Source organism: Hevea brasiliensis, chromosome 9 (genome assembly GCF_030052815.1).
Source record: "Hevea brasiliensis isolate MT/VB/25A 57/8 chromosome 9, ASM3005281v1, whole genome shotgun sequence".
In the NCBI taxonomy this organism is placed as follows: domain Eukaryota; kingdom Viridiplantae; phylum Streptophyta; class Magnoliopsida; order Malpighiales; family Euphorbiaceae; genus Hevea; species Hevea brasiliensis.
The window spans coordinates 81,633,116-81,646,666 of NC_079501.1; the positions used below are offsets into that span (position 1 = coordinate 81,633,116).

The following is a 13,551-nucleotide window of genomic DNA, read 5'->3' on the forward strand; positions in this document are numbered from 1 at the left end:
GATATTACATATAATCGTACATTTTACAAAAAAATTTATATTTTTTGAAAATAATGTCAGATGAATTGTAAAATTATCTCATGTTATATTTTTTGTAAAATTTTAAAAAATTTGTATTAAATTAAAATAATTAATTGCATTAAATATACTCTTCTTAATAATTATTTTTTTCAGTTAAATAAATATACTTTCACAATTAACTATTTTAAAAAAATCATTTCAAAAAAATCTCATAGCATGAATTATAAATTTATATTAAATTATTTTATTTTTGGTAATAAAGTAATTAAGCGTATAAGAAAGCAATTGCAATTTTTAAAGGAATATTTTTTAAAGAAATTTAAAATGGAAAATTAAATGAGAGAAAGTATAGTGGAGACAAAGCTATTTTTTGGCTTTTTAATTTTCTTTTTTGGTGTCTAAAAAAGAAAAACTAAATTCTCTCAAATACTGAAGACCAAAGGCAGAGGGTTTTTCTCTTCCATTCTCTCTCTCTATCTCTCAATTTACAGTTCAGGTCAGCTATCTCAATCTCGCTTTTATTTCTTATTACTATTTCTGCTTTCTGATTTCCCATTCTCTTTCCTTTATTTTATTTTATTTTTTGTTTCTCTTTCTCCGAACAACGTCTATTTAGTTAGTTGCTGGAATATTTGTGGGGTTTTTTTTTTTTTTTTTTCTTTTAGAAATTAAGTTACATGTTGATTTTTGTACCTGCATATTGATGCAAATGCGTTTTCTGTTTTAGGGTTTGGTTCTGGATCCTTGAATCGATTGATGGAGGAGGGGTTTATGAATTCTAGGGTCTCCTACTGATGGAACTATGTATCCATTTCCCCGTAAACAGTGGGTTTGCCTCTTTTGATCTTTTTTCCTGCCTGTTTACGGTGGATTCCGATCATTTCCGGATTGCCATATACAAATTTGGTTCGAAATTCTAAATTATCCTTTTGGGTTCTGATTTGAGGTTTAATCTTGGATTTGTTGTTGTTGTTGTTGTTATTATTATTATTATTATTATTATTATTTACCAATCGGGGTTTACACTTCTACTCTTGGTTGGATGAAATCATATGGAGCTGTGAACTGTCTGAGATAAGGGAAAGGAAATTGGAATTTCTGTTTTTAGGAAACAGGCATTTCTTTCTGTGGAATTGGGATTTTGAAGTAGGAAGATTTCGTTACATTTCTTCAATAGAAGATTAGTCAGTTTAGTAGCTTTTGCAGGATGTTGCCTTGTGTTGTCAGTGAGAATTAAGCGTTTGCTTTTTCTTCTTCTTAGTGCTGGTGAGCTAGTATAGTTAGTAAAAATGGAAGAGGAGATGTTATATGTAGAAGGGACCAGTATGTGTATGGGTGATGGGGTTAACTCTGAGGACTCCTACTGTGCTGAAATGGAAATCGAAGAGAATGAAATTGGAAGTCCAAAGAATGAAATTCAACGGTTGACATCAGAAAAAGGTGAAGGAAGTAATGTGGTTTTCTCAAGAGAAGGACCCCTTGTAAGTAAAGAGTCAAGAAGGTGTGGTGTGTATCGTTGTGGTGCAAAGAAACTCAAGTCACATGTGGTTGTAATTGAGTCTGAGATTGGCAATAAAGAGAATATTGGCCATGACAGGAAACTTACTAAGCAAGACAGGATTGATTTAGGTCGGTTGTTTCAAGGTGCTGTGAGTTCGCATGATTGGGAGCTTGCTGAGAGTCTGATTCTGTTGGCAGATCCACAGACCCTTAATGATACCTTATGCATCACTCTGGACTCTATTTGGTTTTTGAGCACACAGCAAGAGCTTCATGGGATAACTGGATTGATCAAGAAGATTATTGCCAATGGCGCTTATGACTTCACTAGAGCTGCTCTGAGGACTTCATTTCTGGCTTCATGTGTCTCTGCCTGCCAGAGCCGAACAATGAGTCTTGCAGATACTGTAACTGTAATGGCTCAAAGGTATGTTTTACATACACTAAACAAAAGGAAGGATTTAACAATCTCATTTCTTATGGGTTGGAACAATGGGCGTTTTGTTTTCCAATTATGTGGATATATTTGGAAGTCATTTATGAGACCCAAAACTCGATCAATCCTCATGCCTGTGTGTATATACATGCATGCATGCTTGCATAAATGCTTGCATAAATGCTTGCATAAAAGCTTGCTTTATTGTTATTATCTTTCTGTTTGCTTTGACTTTGGAGTTCTGTGGTTTATTGTTAATCTTATTCTTGTGCCTATTTATTATTCTTGTTGTATGTGGTACCTTTTGTTGGTATTTTGTAGGGCTGTAAACAAACCAAGCTGTTCGCCAGTTGCTCGAGACTCAGTTTGGCTCGGCTTTTTTAGAAAATGAGTCTAGCTCGAAGTTGAGCTCGATTTTTAGGCTCATTTAATAAACAAGCCGAGTTCAAGTTTAGTAGTATTCGGCTCGTTAAGACTCGTGAACCGGCTTATTTATAGGCTCGCGAGCAAATTCATGAACAAGCTTGTATGTAAAAATATTTATATTAGTTATTGTATTCATTATATTATAAATAATTATTATTTTGTTTAGATATATTCTAAAAATAATTTATTGTTTAAAATTATGATATAATCAATATATAAAATGTAATTATTAAATATAATTATTTGTAATTTAAATTTAATTTTTTATGAAAATTAAGTTATTTTTTATATGAGAGCTAATCAAAATTACGTAGTTTGAACTTCATAATCATAAACCTAAAATCATTTTGTAAATGAGTGAAGTTACCTGAGACTCATTTTGATAAAAATCCAGTTTGGTTCAGCTTGTTTAGAGCTCGTTTTCTAAATAAATAAAGTTTGAGTTTATAGATATTCGGCTCAAGTTCGAAAAAATTTTGACGAACCAAGCGTGAACTCTTTAAAGCTCGGCTCGGCTCGGTTCGTTTACACCTCTAGTACTTTGCTTATCATGAGACATTCCTTCTTATAGTGAGGGGCATCCATTTTTTTTTTTTTTATTTTGAAAGTGAGTTCTTCTCCCATTATGAATTTTTTTTTTTAATTACGTTTCTATTTTATATGAAAATGCTTCTCCTATGGGAGATTATTTGGAAGTTCATAGCTTTTGTTTATGACAGCCTTTTTCACGTTGGTTTAGTTTTTGTCCTTTGCTTCTGCCAACTATACCAGCATCCCTGCTTCCTCTTTTTCTCTTAAACTCAGGGTTCTTTCAAGCATACCCATTTCTATCGGCAATTGTAAAATTAGACCTTTTTGCCTTTTAAAGTTGTATAAAAATTTCTAAAAGGGAAATGGAATTAATTCAAAGCTAGATGTGAAGGATGAGTTTAATTTAGAAGTTCTTGTTGGAACATTTTATTTGTTTCTAGTCTTCAGTGCATGTGTGTTAAAACTCTTGGGTTAACATTTTTTGTAATTTGCTGCTTGTACTGCTCGGGAAAGAGGAATAGAAATCTCATCTAAGCTTTTTTAGATGTGATCCTCACTCCAGCTGTTTTTCTTAAAGAAGCCCTTGTTTGCAAGCTTTTCTGGCTCATTAATATAAGATTAGCTTGTTTTCTACATACTTTTATATGCTAATTTTTAGGAATATTTGCTTCCAACATGCTCAACTAAATTTTAACATTAAACTAGTAACCGATCCATTTGGTTTAACTTTAAGACATCCTGTCTTGTAACTGCTAAATCCTTTTTCCTTGTCTCATCCTCAGTCCTCATGCCATCCTGGATCTATCCCTTGATTTCTTTTCTCCTCCAATGTCAACATGCAACCTTCTATGCTAATGCATTTGTTGGTTTATGATGGTCATACTCATACCATCTCAATAACCCAATCTCCCTTCTTTGAACTTTTTATAAATGTTGCCAACTTCATCTTCTTATGAATGCATTCATTTCTTATCCAGTTCATCATTTTATTTACGTACATTCATGTTAGCATCTTCATATCTACCAACTAATTTTTCATATATGTGTTTTCCCAGCCTAACAGCAACCATATATTATAATTCCTAAAACTTCCCCGTCAACTTAGCTGATAATTTTGTGGTCATATAGGATTACTTTCACGCTTATCCATTTCATCCATTTGGCTTTAATCCTAATTCCTATGTAGCATACTTGCTTGCATGCATATAACCATATATTGAAGCATACAGAATAAGCTGCTGTCTCTATCTCAAAATGCTTGTATTTTTTTTTTTTTAATAATTCTGTTTGTCTCGTAATATTTTCCCCTTTGAGAAGTTTTTGCCAAGCTTTTGTTTTTTTTTAATTTCATCACTATCTGTAGTGAAAATTTTTCCTTCCCTCTTCCAACACTAAAAGATATTGCAATAATGGTGCAATGTAAATAGCAAATATTATATGTGAATATTCGCATGATATGTATCTTTCCTTTAAATTATTTAATTTATGAGAGCAGGGAAATACTTTGGGACCTGCATTACTTTATCAATTAAACTGTGGAGTCAGTGATTTCAAATTTGCATTTGTCATGCCAAATAAGCTGAAAAATAAGAGAACTAAGAAATGGTTAGGAATAATTTGTACTTGCCTAGGCATGCATGTGGTTTTATATGCTATTTGTGACTAATAGTTAAGGAAGGTGCATGTGTTAGGCATCATACATCTAGTGATGATTTATAGTTAATGAAACACCGCAATTTACTTCCCAGATACTCACATGTACTTGCTGATATAAGATAGGACTTCTAGGAAAGATCTTATTTGTTGAAGGGGGAAAAATGTATAGAATGCCAATATTTTCAGAGTGAACTCAGTTTGTCAATTTTGTGAATGGTGATCCTGAAAACAAGTACATATCTATTTAGTGCTTCGTGAATTACTGCTGTTGTGTGTTTAAAATTTTCAGTGTCTGTCTTCTATATGCAGGCATGATATGTTGTGCTTTCATCTTTCTCTTATACAACTTTTATTTACTTTTGCTGGTTGATTTACTTTGATTTGAGATACTTCATCAAAGAGATTGTTTTAGTAATTCTTAAATTTTGGAGAAAAGAGATTGTTCTTTTATTCTGCTAGTGTGCTTTTAGAAAATATTTTGCATGCATATAGTTATTCAGAGCTTGAAAAGCTACAATTTACTGCCAGTGTTTGGGATAATTCTCTGGTCTAAAATAAGATCCCCTTGTGTAGAAAGGTTTTGAAGTCTTTCTATGGAAAATTATATGTAGGCAATGGGAGTTCTTGCTTCTTGTCCTTTCAACTTAATAAAAGTGAAAAAGGTCTAATGACCCAATAATAACAACAACTAAGCCTTAATCCGAAACTAGTTGAGGTTAGATATATGGATTTTTTTTCGCCATTCAGCTCTATTAGACATCAAATCCACATCAATATCCAATACTTGTAAATCCTTTGCTACTACTTCTCTCCTTATCATTTTAGGTCTCCCCATTTTTCGTCTCACTCCTTTCCCTACTAAATTATCACATTTCTGTACTGGTTTATTTGATGATCTACGATAAACATGACTAAACTTTCTTAATCGGCCCTCTCTCATTTTATCTCCAATATGTGCTACTTGCATTCTCGAACATATGTGATCATTTTTAATTTTATCCATTATTGTGTTATCAAATATCCATTTTAAAATCCACATTTTTGCCAGTTGCCACACTCGTCTTGTGGATATGTTATACCTTAGATGCCCAGCATTCACTCCTATACAACATAACTAGTCTAACTGTTTAGGGATTTTATGTTTGCATAGTACACCCGTCGCACTTCTCCATTTTATCTATCCTGTATTGATCCTATGGGCTATATTCTCATCGAAAGCTTTGTTTTTTTGTATGATAGAACCTAAATACTTGAATTTAGGTCTAATGACCCAAAATCAAAATGTTGGTCCAAACTCCAAATATCAATTTTTAACACTGGTGTCAAACTGTCAATTATGGCTAGCATAGAACATGCATGTGCAAAAGCACCTAGATGCTGATGGACCATATTTTATACATAAAACATGAGAAAGAAGCGATACAGAATGCAGGAGAGAGTGAAAAATCAAATTTTCCTTTGCTAAAAAAATGTTTCAAAATCTTAAATGGCATTTCAACAAATTTAATGATGACTAAATTCTATAATAATTTAAATGCCACATCAGTAAGTGTTTCTCATATCTTTTGCATAAAATATAAATCTATATCAGCATATGGGTGCCTTCATAGCATCAATGTTGAAGTAGTTGTATGTTACTGATACAAAAAAAAAAAAATAGCATGATTGATAGTTAATACAGAGTTTGGATTTTTGGGTCATTAACCTGAGCGGAAAAATTAGATTGCTTGTCTAGTTGTTGATAGAGTGTATACTGACTGATACTTGGGATTTTAGCATGTGCTAATTTGCCTTTTTTGTTTTGCTTTGCATGTTTTTTTAGGCTGCATGAGCGTCTCCAAGAATGCAATGGGGATGAGGTCTTGAAGGCAGAAGCTGGTGCCAAGGTTCAAAAGTTCACTGAATGGGCTTTGAAATGCATAGGCTTTCATTCTCGTTGCCAGGGCAACAGGGAAAGAGTGAGTCATAACTCTGCCATTGAGATTCAACTTCAATTATCTGCATTCAAGACATTTTTAGACCTAGCTGGCAATCAACTCACAGGGAAGGATTTCACAGAAGCCTTTGATGCAGCTTGTTTTCCTCTTACTTTATTCTCTAGTTCATTTGATCCTGGCTGGGCATCTGGGATATCGGCTACTGCAATCCAAGGATTGTTGGGTATGCTAGTTGAAGGGGGGGCAGACAATGTCAACCAGTGTTTTCTTGAAGCCTCTCGTTTTGGAAGTACAGAACTCGTGCGCATCTTATTGCAGGTAAATAATTTTATTTTTCAGGATGACATTCCATTTCTTTGTGGTTCTTTCTCTTTTTTCTGGGTCTACTTTAATTGGTAAGGGAAAAAAATCTTTTTTTTTTGTGGAAAGATTCTTACAAGCTTGTTCAGATAGAAAGAGACATATGGTTAGAATACTTTTAATGTCCATGTCCAATTCTCAACAATTATCCATTACTAGGTGGTGTTGGTGGTGATCTGAAATGCTTTTCCTTTTTTTAAAAATTTCAAATGATTTTTTTTTTTTTAATGGTTGTTAAGATATTTACCATAAATAGTTAGGATATGTGTATCTGTAGTGATTGTGTGAATATATTTAAGTGCTAGAATCATGGCTATAATTACGTATTTAATTAGGATTGTATTTCCTATTTAGTGGTCCTATACAGATTATAAATTGACACCATTGGCTTGAGGGAATAATCAAGCTCTTCAATCATTCTCAATATTTTTCTTCTGTTTTATTTTCTCACATGATATCAGAGCCCTCGGTGGGTCTGATTTAAAATATGAAACAAAGTCCTCATAGGGAGGAACTTTCTCTCTTTTTCCGGTCACTTTCTGGGAGTCCGTGGCTGTCACAGCATAACCTAGTGGATTACCCAGCCCAGGATCGGCCTCTCCATTGACCGCCGACGAAAGACTCCGGTACACGCACCTTCATGCGCTTCTTCCCGTTGACTCGCCGGCCTCAGGCGACCTCAACCACGCTGATCCCGTCACCTGTTTCTCACCTTTTTATCACTATCTCTTTATACAGTAGGCTTTTCTGACGTATTTCTTAGCAACATTTCAGTGTGCTTCTCTTGCCAACATGTCTGAGATTGAGGAGTCCTCCAATACAGCCTCCAACACAAGTTCTGAGATTTTCACACCCATATCCAACACAGGTTTTGAGATTCTCAAACCCATATTTTCTTCCATTGGTAATTCACCAGCTATTACTACTGTTAAATTAATAGGAAGTCAAAATTATATGTCTTGGGCTGTATCAGTGGAATTATGGTTTATGGGGCAGGGGTATGATGACCACTTGGTTAAAAATGCCATAGATATAGCTTTAACAAATAGAGCTTATTGGACTAAGATTGATGCTCAATTATGTAGTCTCTTGTGGCATTCTCTAGACCAAAAATTACTTAATATTTTTCAGTCTTGTAAAACCTGTTGCAAAGTCTGGATTAAGGCGAAAACCTTATATACAAATGATGTGCAGCATATTTATAAGGTAGTATTAGATATGGTTCATCTGTAGCAAAATCAACAAGATATGTCTAGTTATTCGGGACAGGTAGAATCACTGAAAGATGAATTTAATTCTATCATGCCATGTACTGATAATATTTCTGAGCAACAGTGGGACATGTTATTTATGGTTTTGGCATTGATTGGGCTAAGACCTGACCTTGATTCTGTTAGATACCAGATATTAACTAGTCCGGTTATTCCCACTCTAGAGGATCTAGGCTTCTACACATCTCACTCAATAAGAATAATTTCTCTGGAATTGAATCTTCAGCTTTAGCTGCACAAAGTGGAACCCAACCGAGACAGGGTACTTATCAGAGAGGCAAGGGTAAAACGCTCCATTGGACTTATTGTGATAAGAGTAATCACACTCTAGGCACTTGTTGGGCCCTTCATGGTCGACCACCACGCTCCATTCGGTCAAATAATGTGGGCCGATCAACTGCTCATATGGCTCAATCCGGTGAAAATGTTATTATTCCATTACCTGATGGAAAGGATCAGGTACCAAGTTCTATCCTATTAACGGGAGCTGATTACAAAGAGTATTTACAATATCAAACAGCCAAACAACAATCTTCTAGCAGTGCTCATTCTGGTAATTCCTTTGCTTGTCTAATATAGCCTTCGCTTACTAGTCCATGGATCCCAGACTCGGGTGCTTCTGATCATATATCTGGTAACAAAAGTTTTTTCTCATCTCTAGTTTCTTCGCCGATTTTGTCTAAAGTTACTTTGGCTAATGGTTCACAAACTTCAGTTAAGGGCATACGATAAGTAAAAACTTTCCATCTATTCCTTTAACCACAGTTTTATTCACTCCAGAATGCCCATATAATTTAATCTCCATTAGTAAATTGACTAAAAATCTCAATTGTTCTGTTAGCTTTACAACTGACTCTGTTATTGTGTAGGATCGGAGTATGGGGAATATGATTGAAGTAGGATGTGAGTCACAAGGGTTGTACCATCTTTCTACTTCAAATTCTCCAGTTGCTTTTGCCTCTATCACTTCCGCTGTTCTTTTTCACAATCGTCTGGGTCATCCGAGTCTTGCCAAATTGCAAAAATTAGTTCATTGTCTTTCTAATTTTTCTTCTTTTGAATGTGAGTCTTGTCAACTTGGGAAATAAAGTCGTGTTTTCTTTCTCAAGCGAGTCAACAATAGGGCTGATTCCATGTTTGAAATTGTCCATTCAGACATTTGGGGTCCAAGTCGTGTCAGTACAACTTTGGGATTTCATTATTTTGTTACTTTTGCTGATGATTATTCTCGTTGCACTTGGTTATTTTTAATGAAGACTCGTTCTGAATTATTTTCTATATTTCAAAAATTCTCTACTGAAATACGTAATCAATTTAGTGTTTCTATTAAAATACTTCGTAGTGACAATGCAAAAGAATATTTGTCTGCTCCCTTTATTCAGTTCTTATCTTCTTAGGGTATTACTTACCAAACTTCATGTGCTTATACCCCTTAATAAAATGGGGTTGCCAAACGAAAGAATCGTCATCTAGTTGAGACTGCCCACACTTTACTCATTCACCATAATGTTTCTTTTCGTTTTTGGGGAGATGCAATTTTTACTGCTTGTTACTTAATTAACCGAATGCCTTCTTCTGTTTTGTAGAATCAGAGTCCTCATTCCATTTTGTTTTCCGACCAAGATGTCCATCAGTTGTCCCTGCATGTATTTGGTTGTATTTGTTTTGTTCATGATCACACTCCTGACAAAGACAAATTTCAGCCCAAATCAATAAAATGCGTCTTTTTGGGTTATTTTAGACTTCAAAAAGGTTACAAATGCTACAATTCACTTACAAATAAATACTTTGTGTCGGCTGATGTAACATTCTTTGAAACATCTCCCTATTTTTCCTCCAACACCATATCCAAGGTTTTTATTCTCATCGCCTTATCAGTTCCTACTCTTCCTCCACCACCAATCAGTCCACCATCTCTACACGTCTGCTCACGTCGTCCTCATCCTCCCACTAACACCATTGATGCTCCTTTGCTTGATACAGGTACAACACCGGCTCCTGGTGACTCTACCCCTCCTTCATCTTCACCTATTTTGGTCTCGCCTTCAACAGACAATGCTACTCCTCTCATTGCCATCCGAAAAGATATTCGTTCGTCTCGAAATCCTCATCTTATTTATAATTTTGTGAGTTATCATCGTTTTTCTCCTTCCTACAATGCTTTTATCACTTCTTTGTCTAATGTATCTATATCTAAGAATGTTAGAGAAGCTTTGGAATATCCAAGATGGTGTAATGCAATGGTTGAAGAGATGACTGCTCTCTATAATAATGACACTTGGGATTTGGTGCCACTACCAAAGGGCAAATCTACTGTTGGCTGTCGATGGGTTTATACAGTCAAGGTAGGGCCTGATGGCTAGATTGATAGACCTAAAGCTCGCTTTGTTGCAAAGGGCTATACTCAGATCTTTGACCTCGTTTACAGTGATACCTTCTCTTCTGTGGCTAAGATTACCTTGACTCGTCTTCTTATTTCCTTAACTGCCATCCATCACTGGCCACTTCATCAACTGGATATCGAAAATGCTTTTTTACATGGCAAGCTAGCTGAGGAAGTTTATATGGAGCAACTACCAGGGTTTGTTGTTCAGGGAGAGTCTAGTTTGGTTTGTCGCCTACGACGTTCTTTATATGGCTTGAAATAATCTCTGAGAGCATGGTTTGGACGGTTTAGTACTGTAGTCCAACAATTTAGAATGTCTCAGAGTGAAGTTGACCATATAGAGGTAGATTGCCATTTCATCAGACAAAAGATTGAATATGGGTGTATTGCCACTAGCTTTGTTAGCTCAAATGACCAATTAGCAGATATCCTGACAAAATCTCTCAGAGGCTCTCGGATTGAATATATTTGTAGCAAGCTTGGAGCATATGATTTGTACGCTCCAGCTTGAGGGGAAGTGTTAAGATATGTACCATAAATAGCTAGGATATGTGTATCTGTAGTGATTGTGTGAATATATTTAGGTGGTAGAATCGTGACTATAATTACGTATTTAATTAGGATTGTATTTCCTATTTAGTTGTCCTGTACAGATTATAAATTGACACCATTAACTGGAGGGAATAATCAAACTCTTCAATCATTCTCAATATTCTTCTTCTGATCTATTTTCTCACAATGGTAGCAACGAAAAAGGAAAATAAGAACTGAGATAAAAATTTGATGGGAAAAAAAAAAGAATTGTAGATATGTTGTTTTCTTCTTCATGTAAAATTTAATAAAAGGTGCAGGCTGATGATTGACTTAGGTTTGGAGTGGTTGATTGGAAATTTCTGCATGGTTATGAGAAAAAATAGTATAGTTAAAAACAAAAGGATAAGGTGGAGATTGAAAGTTGAATTACAATGCTGACATTAATTTTATTTGCAATGAAAGTTAGCAGTTTTTCATGCATAGGGGCCGTGTTTATTATGTTTTTTTGATTAATCTGAAAAAGACTTTACTGGAATGGCACTATATATGAGTGATCAGGCCTTCTGTTGATCACATGGCTATAATTAGATGATACACAATGAGTAAGCTAGGTCCAAAGACTGTAGAGCGTTAACTGTAAATGCATGTAAACCAGGGTTGGCTAGCTAAAACTTATCAGGTAAAAGGGTTATGTTTTTCCTGAATTTAAAGGATGGTTTCCTTCAGTGAACCTTGAAAATATGACATACATATGCATTTGTGAACCGTTATATATGTAGATCTTTTGTAGGTAGTCTGCCTGGTTAGTGTTTGAGAGAAATCACTGTGTATCTCAAAATATGGTTCTGCTTGTAGTGTTGAAACAATTAGGGAACCCATTTGATGCTATATTCATATTGGAATATTTAGACCTGATTATCCAAGTGGGCAGGTGGGACATTAAGGTTCAGGAGTGATAGTCCATATAAAGTAAATGTTATAAAATGCTTAGTTCAGACTTCAGATCTCAGTTTTTATATTTAAAGTAGCCATTAAACCCAAAAGCATTTGAGTTTTGGGAGCGTGAATGAGTCTGATGGCCAAGTATTGGCATTTCATACCTATCAGAATATGTTGGCATCTTGTCCAAGTTTGTTCTCGATGTTTTTTATATGTTCTGATGCATTACCTGGTGTCCCTCGATGTTTTTTATATGTTCTGATCCTTGACCTTGTGTTCTTTTTCTCCTGCCCCAACCTTCCAATTACTTCTCAATCTACAAAACGCATGCCTATTATACATTTGTTTTCCAGCAAAGAGTGGGAGAGGGAGAGAGAGGACCTGAGAGTTTGTTAATGCTATTTAAATTGCATTTGCATATCATTTTTGCTTTTCTAACATAGGATATGTCTGTTCAGATTGCCCAAAGGAACAGCTTGGATGTTGATGTTGATCTGGCGCTTGGTTTTGCTTCTCATTACTGCAAAATTGGCACAATGGAATGTCTAGTTGAAGAGGGGAATGCTATAGCTTTCTTGGGCCCTTTGATGAGAGCAGCAGAAAGGGGCTGTATGCAGGTTCTTCAGTGGTTTGTGAACAGGGGTTGCCGTGACATGGAACTCTGTCTTGCCCTTACTGCTGCTACTTCCAGTAGCCAAGTTGATGTTGCTGCATATCTGCTCCCTCATGTACCTCAGCATGTACTTGCGGCTCTCAGCATTGAAATTCTCAAGGCTGCTGGTGAGCGAAGTGGCGGGTCACTTGATGGAGTGGCATTTCTCCTTCGTTCTGATTTCTTAGGTGATCCTGCTGCTTCTTATGCTGTTGCAGACACCATTGCTAGGTCTGACGATGAGGCTGTTGCCCCTGAGCTTAGGGCTTTTCTTCAGGAGCACTGGTCAGAGGCGGCATTTTTGGATGGATTAAGACAAGGTGAAGAACATTATATGAATCTTGTAAGGATTTTGAATTGGGGTGGATCTCCTATGTGCATAAGGGATCTGCCAGGCCCTCTCAAGGTGGCAATTGCTTACTTGCCACTGTATAGGGAGTGTGTTGCAGCAGGTGGTAGTTTATTTTCACAAAGGCTACGAGGGCAGCTTGTTGAAGCTGTGAGAAGACTTGGGGGTGGGTCTTTAGAAGGGGTGAGCCAGGGCAAAGAGCTCTTGGCTATTTTGGAGCATCACCTTCCTCCATTTTTGGTTAACACTCACAGCATTGGCTAGAATGTTTTACGCTGCAGATTTGCACTCCAGTTTTTCCCTTTGTACCTCATGTATGCTATAGACAATAAAATATTTCAGCAGTGGTTAAGGTGAAAGCTTTTAAGGTTGCCAGTTTTCCTTCCATAATGTGGCTGGCCAAAATCCTAGCATCTCTCTGCGATCTCTATAGCATATGTCTGTGTTAATGGATGTCCATGTTGATCTGTAATATGTAAGACACAGCAAGTATTGTCACAAAGGGTTGACATATGGTGCGAGTGTATATTAGCCGATTATAATCTTTTTGTTA

At 35.8% G+C, this 13,551-nt stretch overlaps 1 protein-coding gene across 1 annotated transcript; it reads left to right on the plus strand.

The window, feature by feature from the left end:
* The first annotated feature begins 361 nt into the window (after positions 1-361).
* Positions 362-13,551, plus strand: LOC110656678 (ankyrin repeat protein SKIP35). Its single transcript, XM_021813568.2, has 4 exons — positions 362-517; positions 749-1,948; positions 6,393-6,825; positions 12,456-13,551. Exons 2-4 carry the CDS (start codon positions 1,311-1,313, stop codon positions 13,260-13,262), a joined length of 1,878 nt encoding a protein of 625 aa, XP_021669260.2. The 5' UTR covers positions 362-517; positions 749-1,310; the 3' UTR covers positions 13,263-13,551.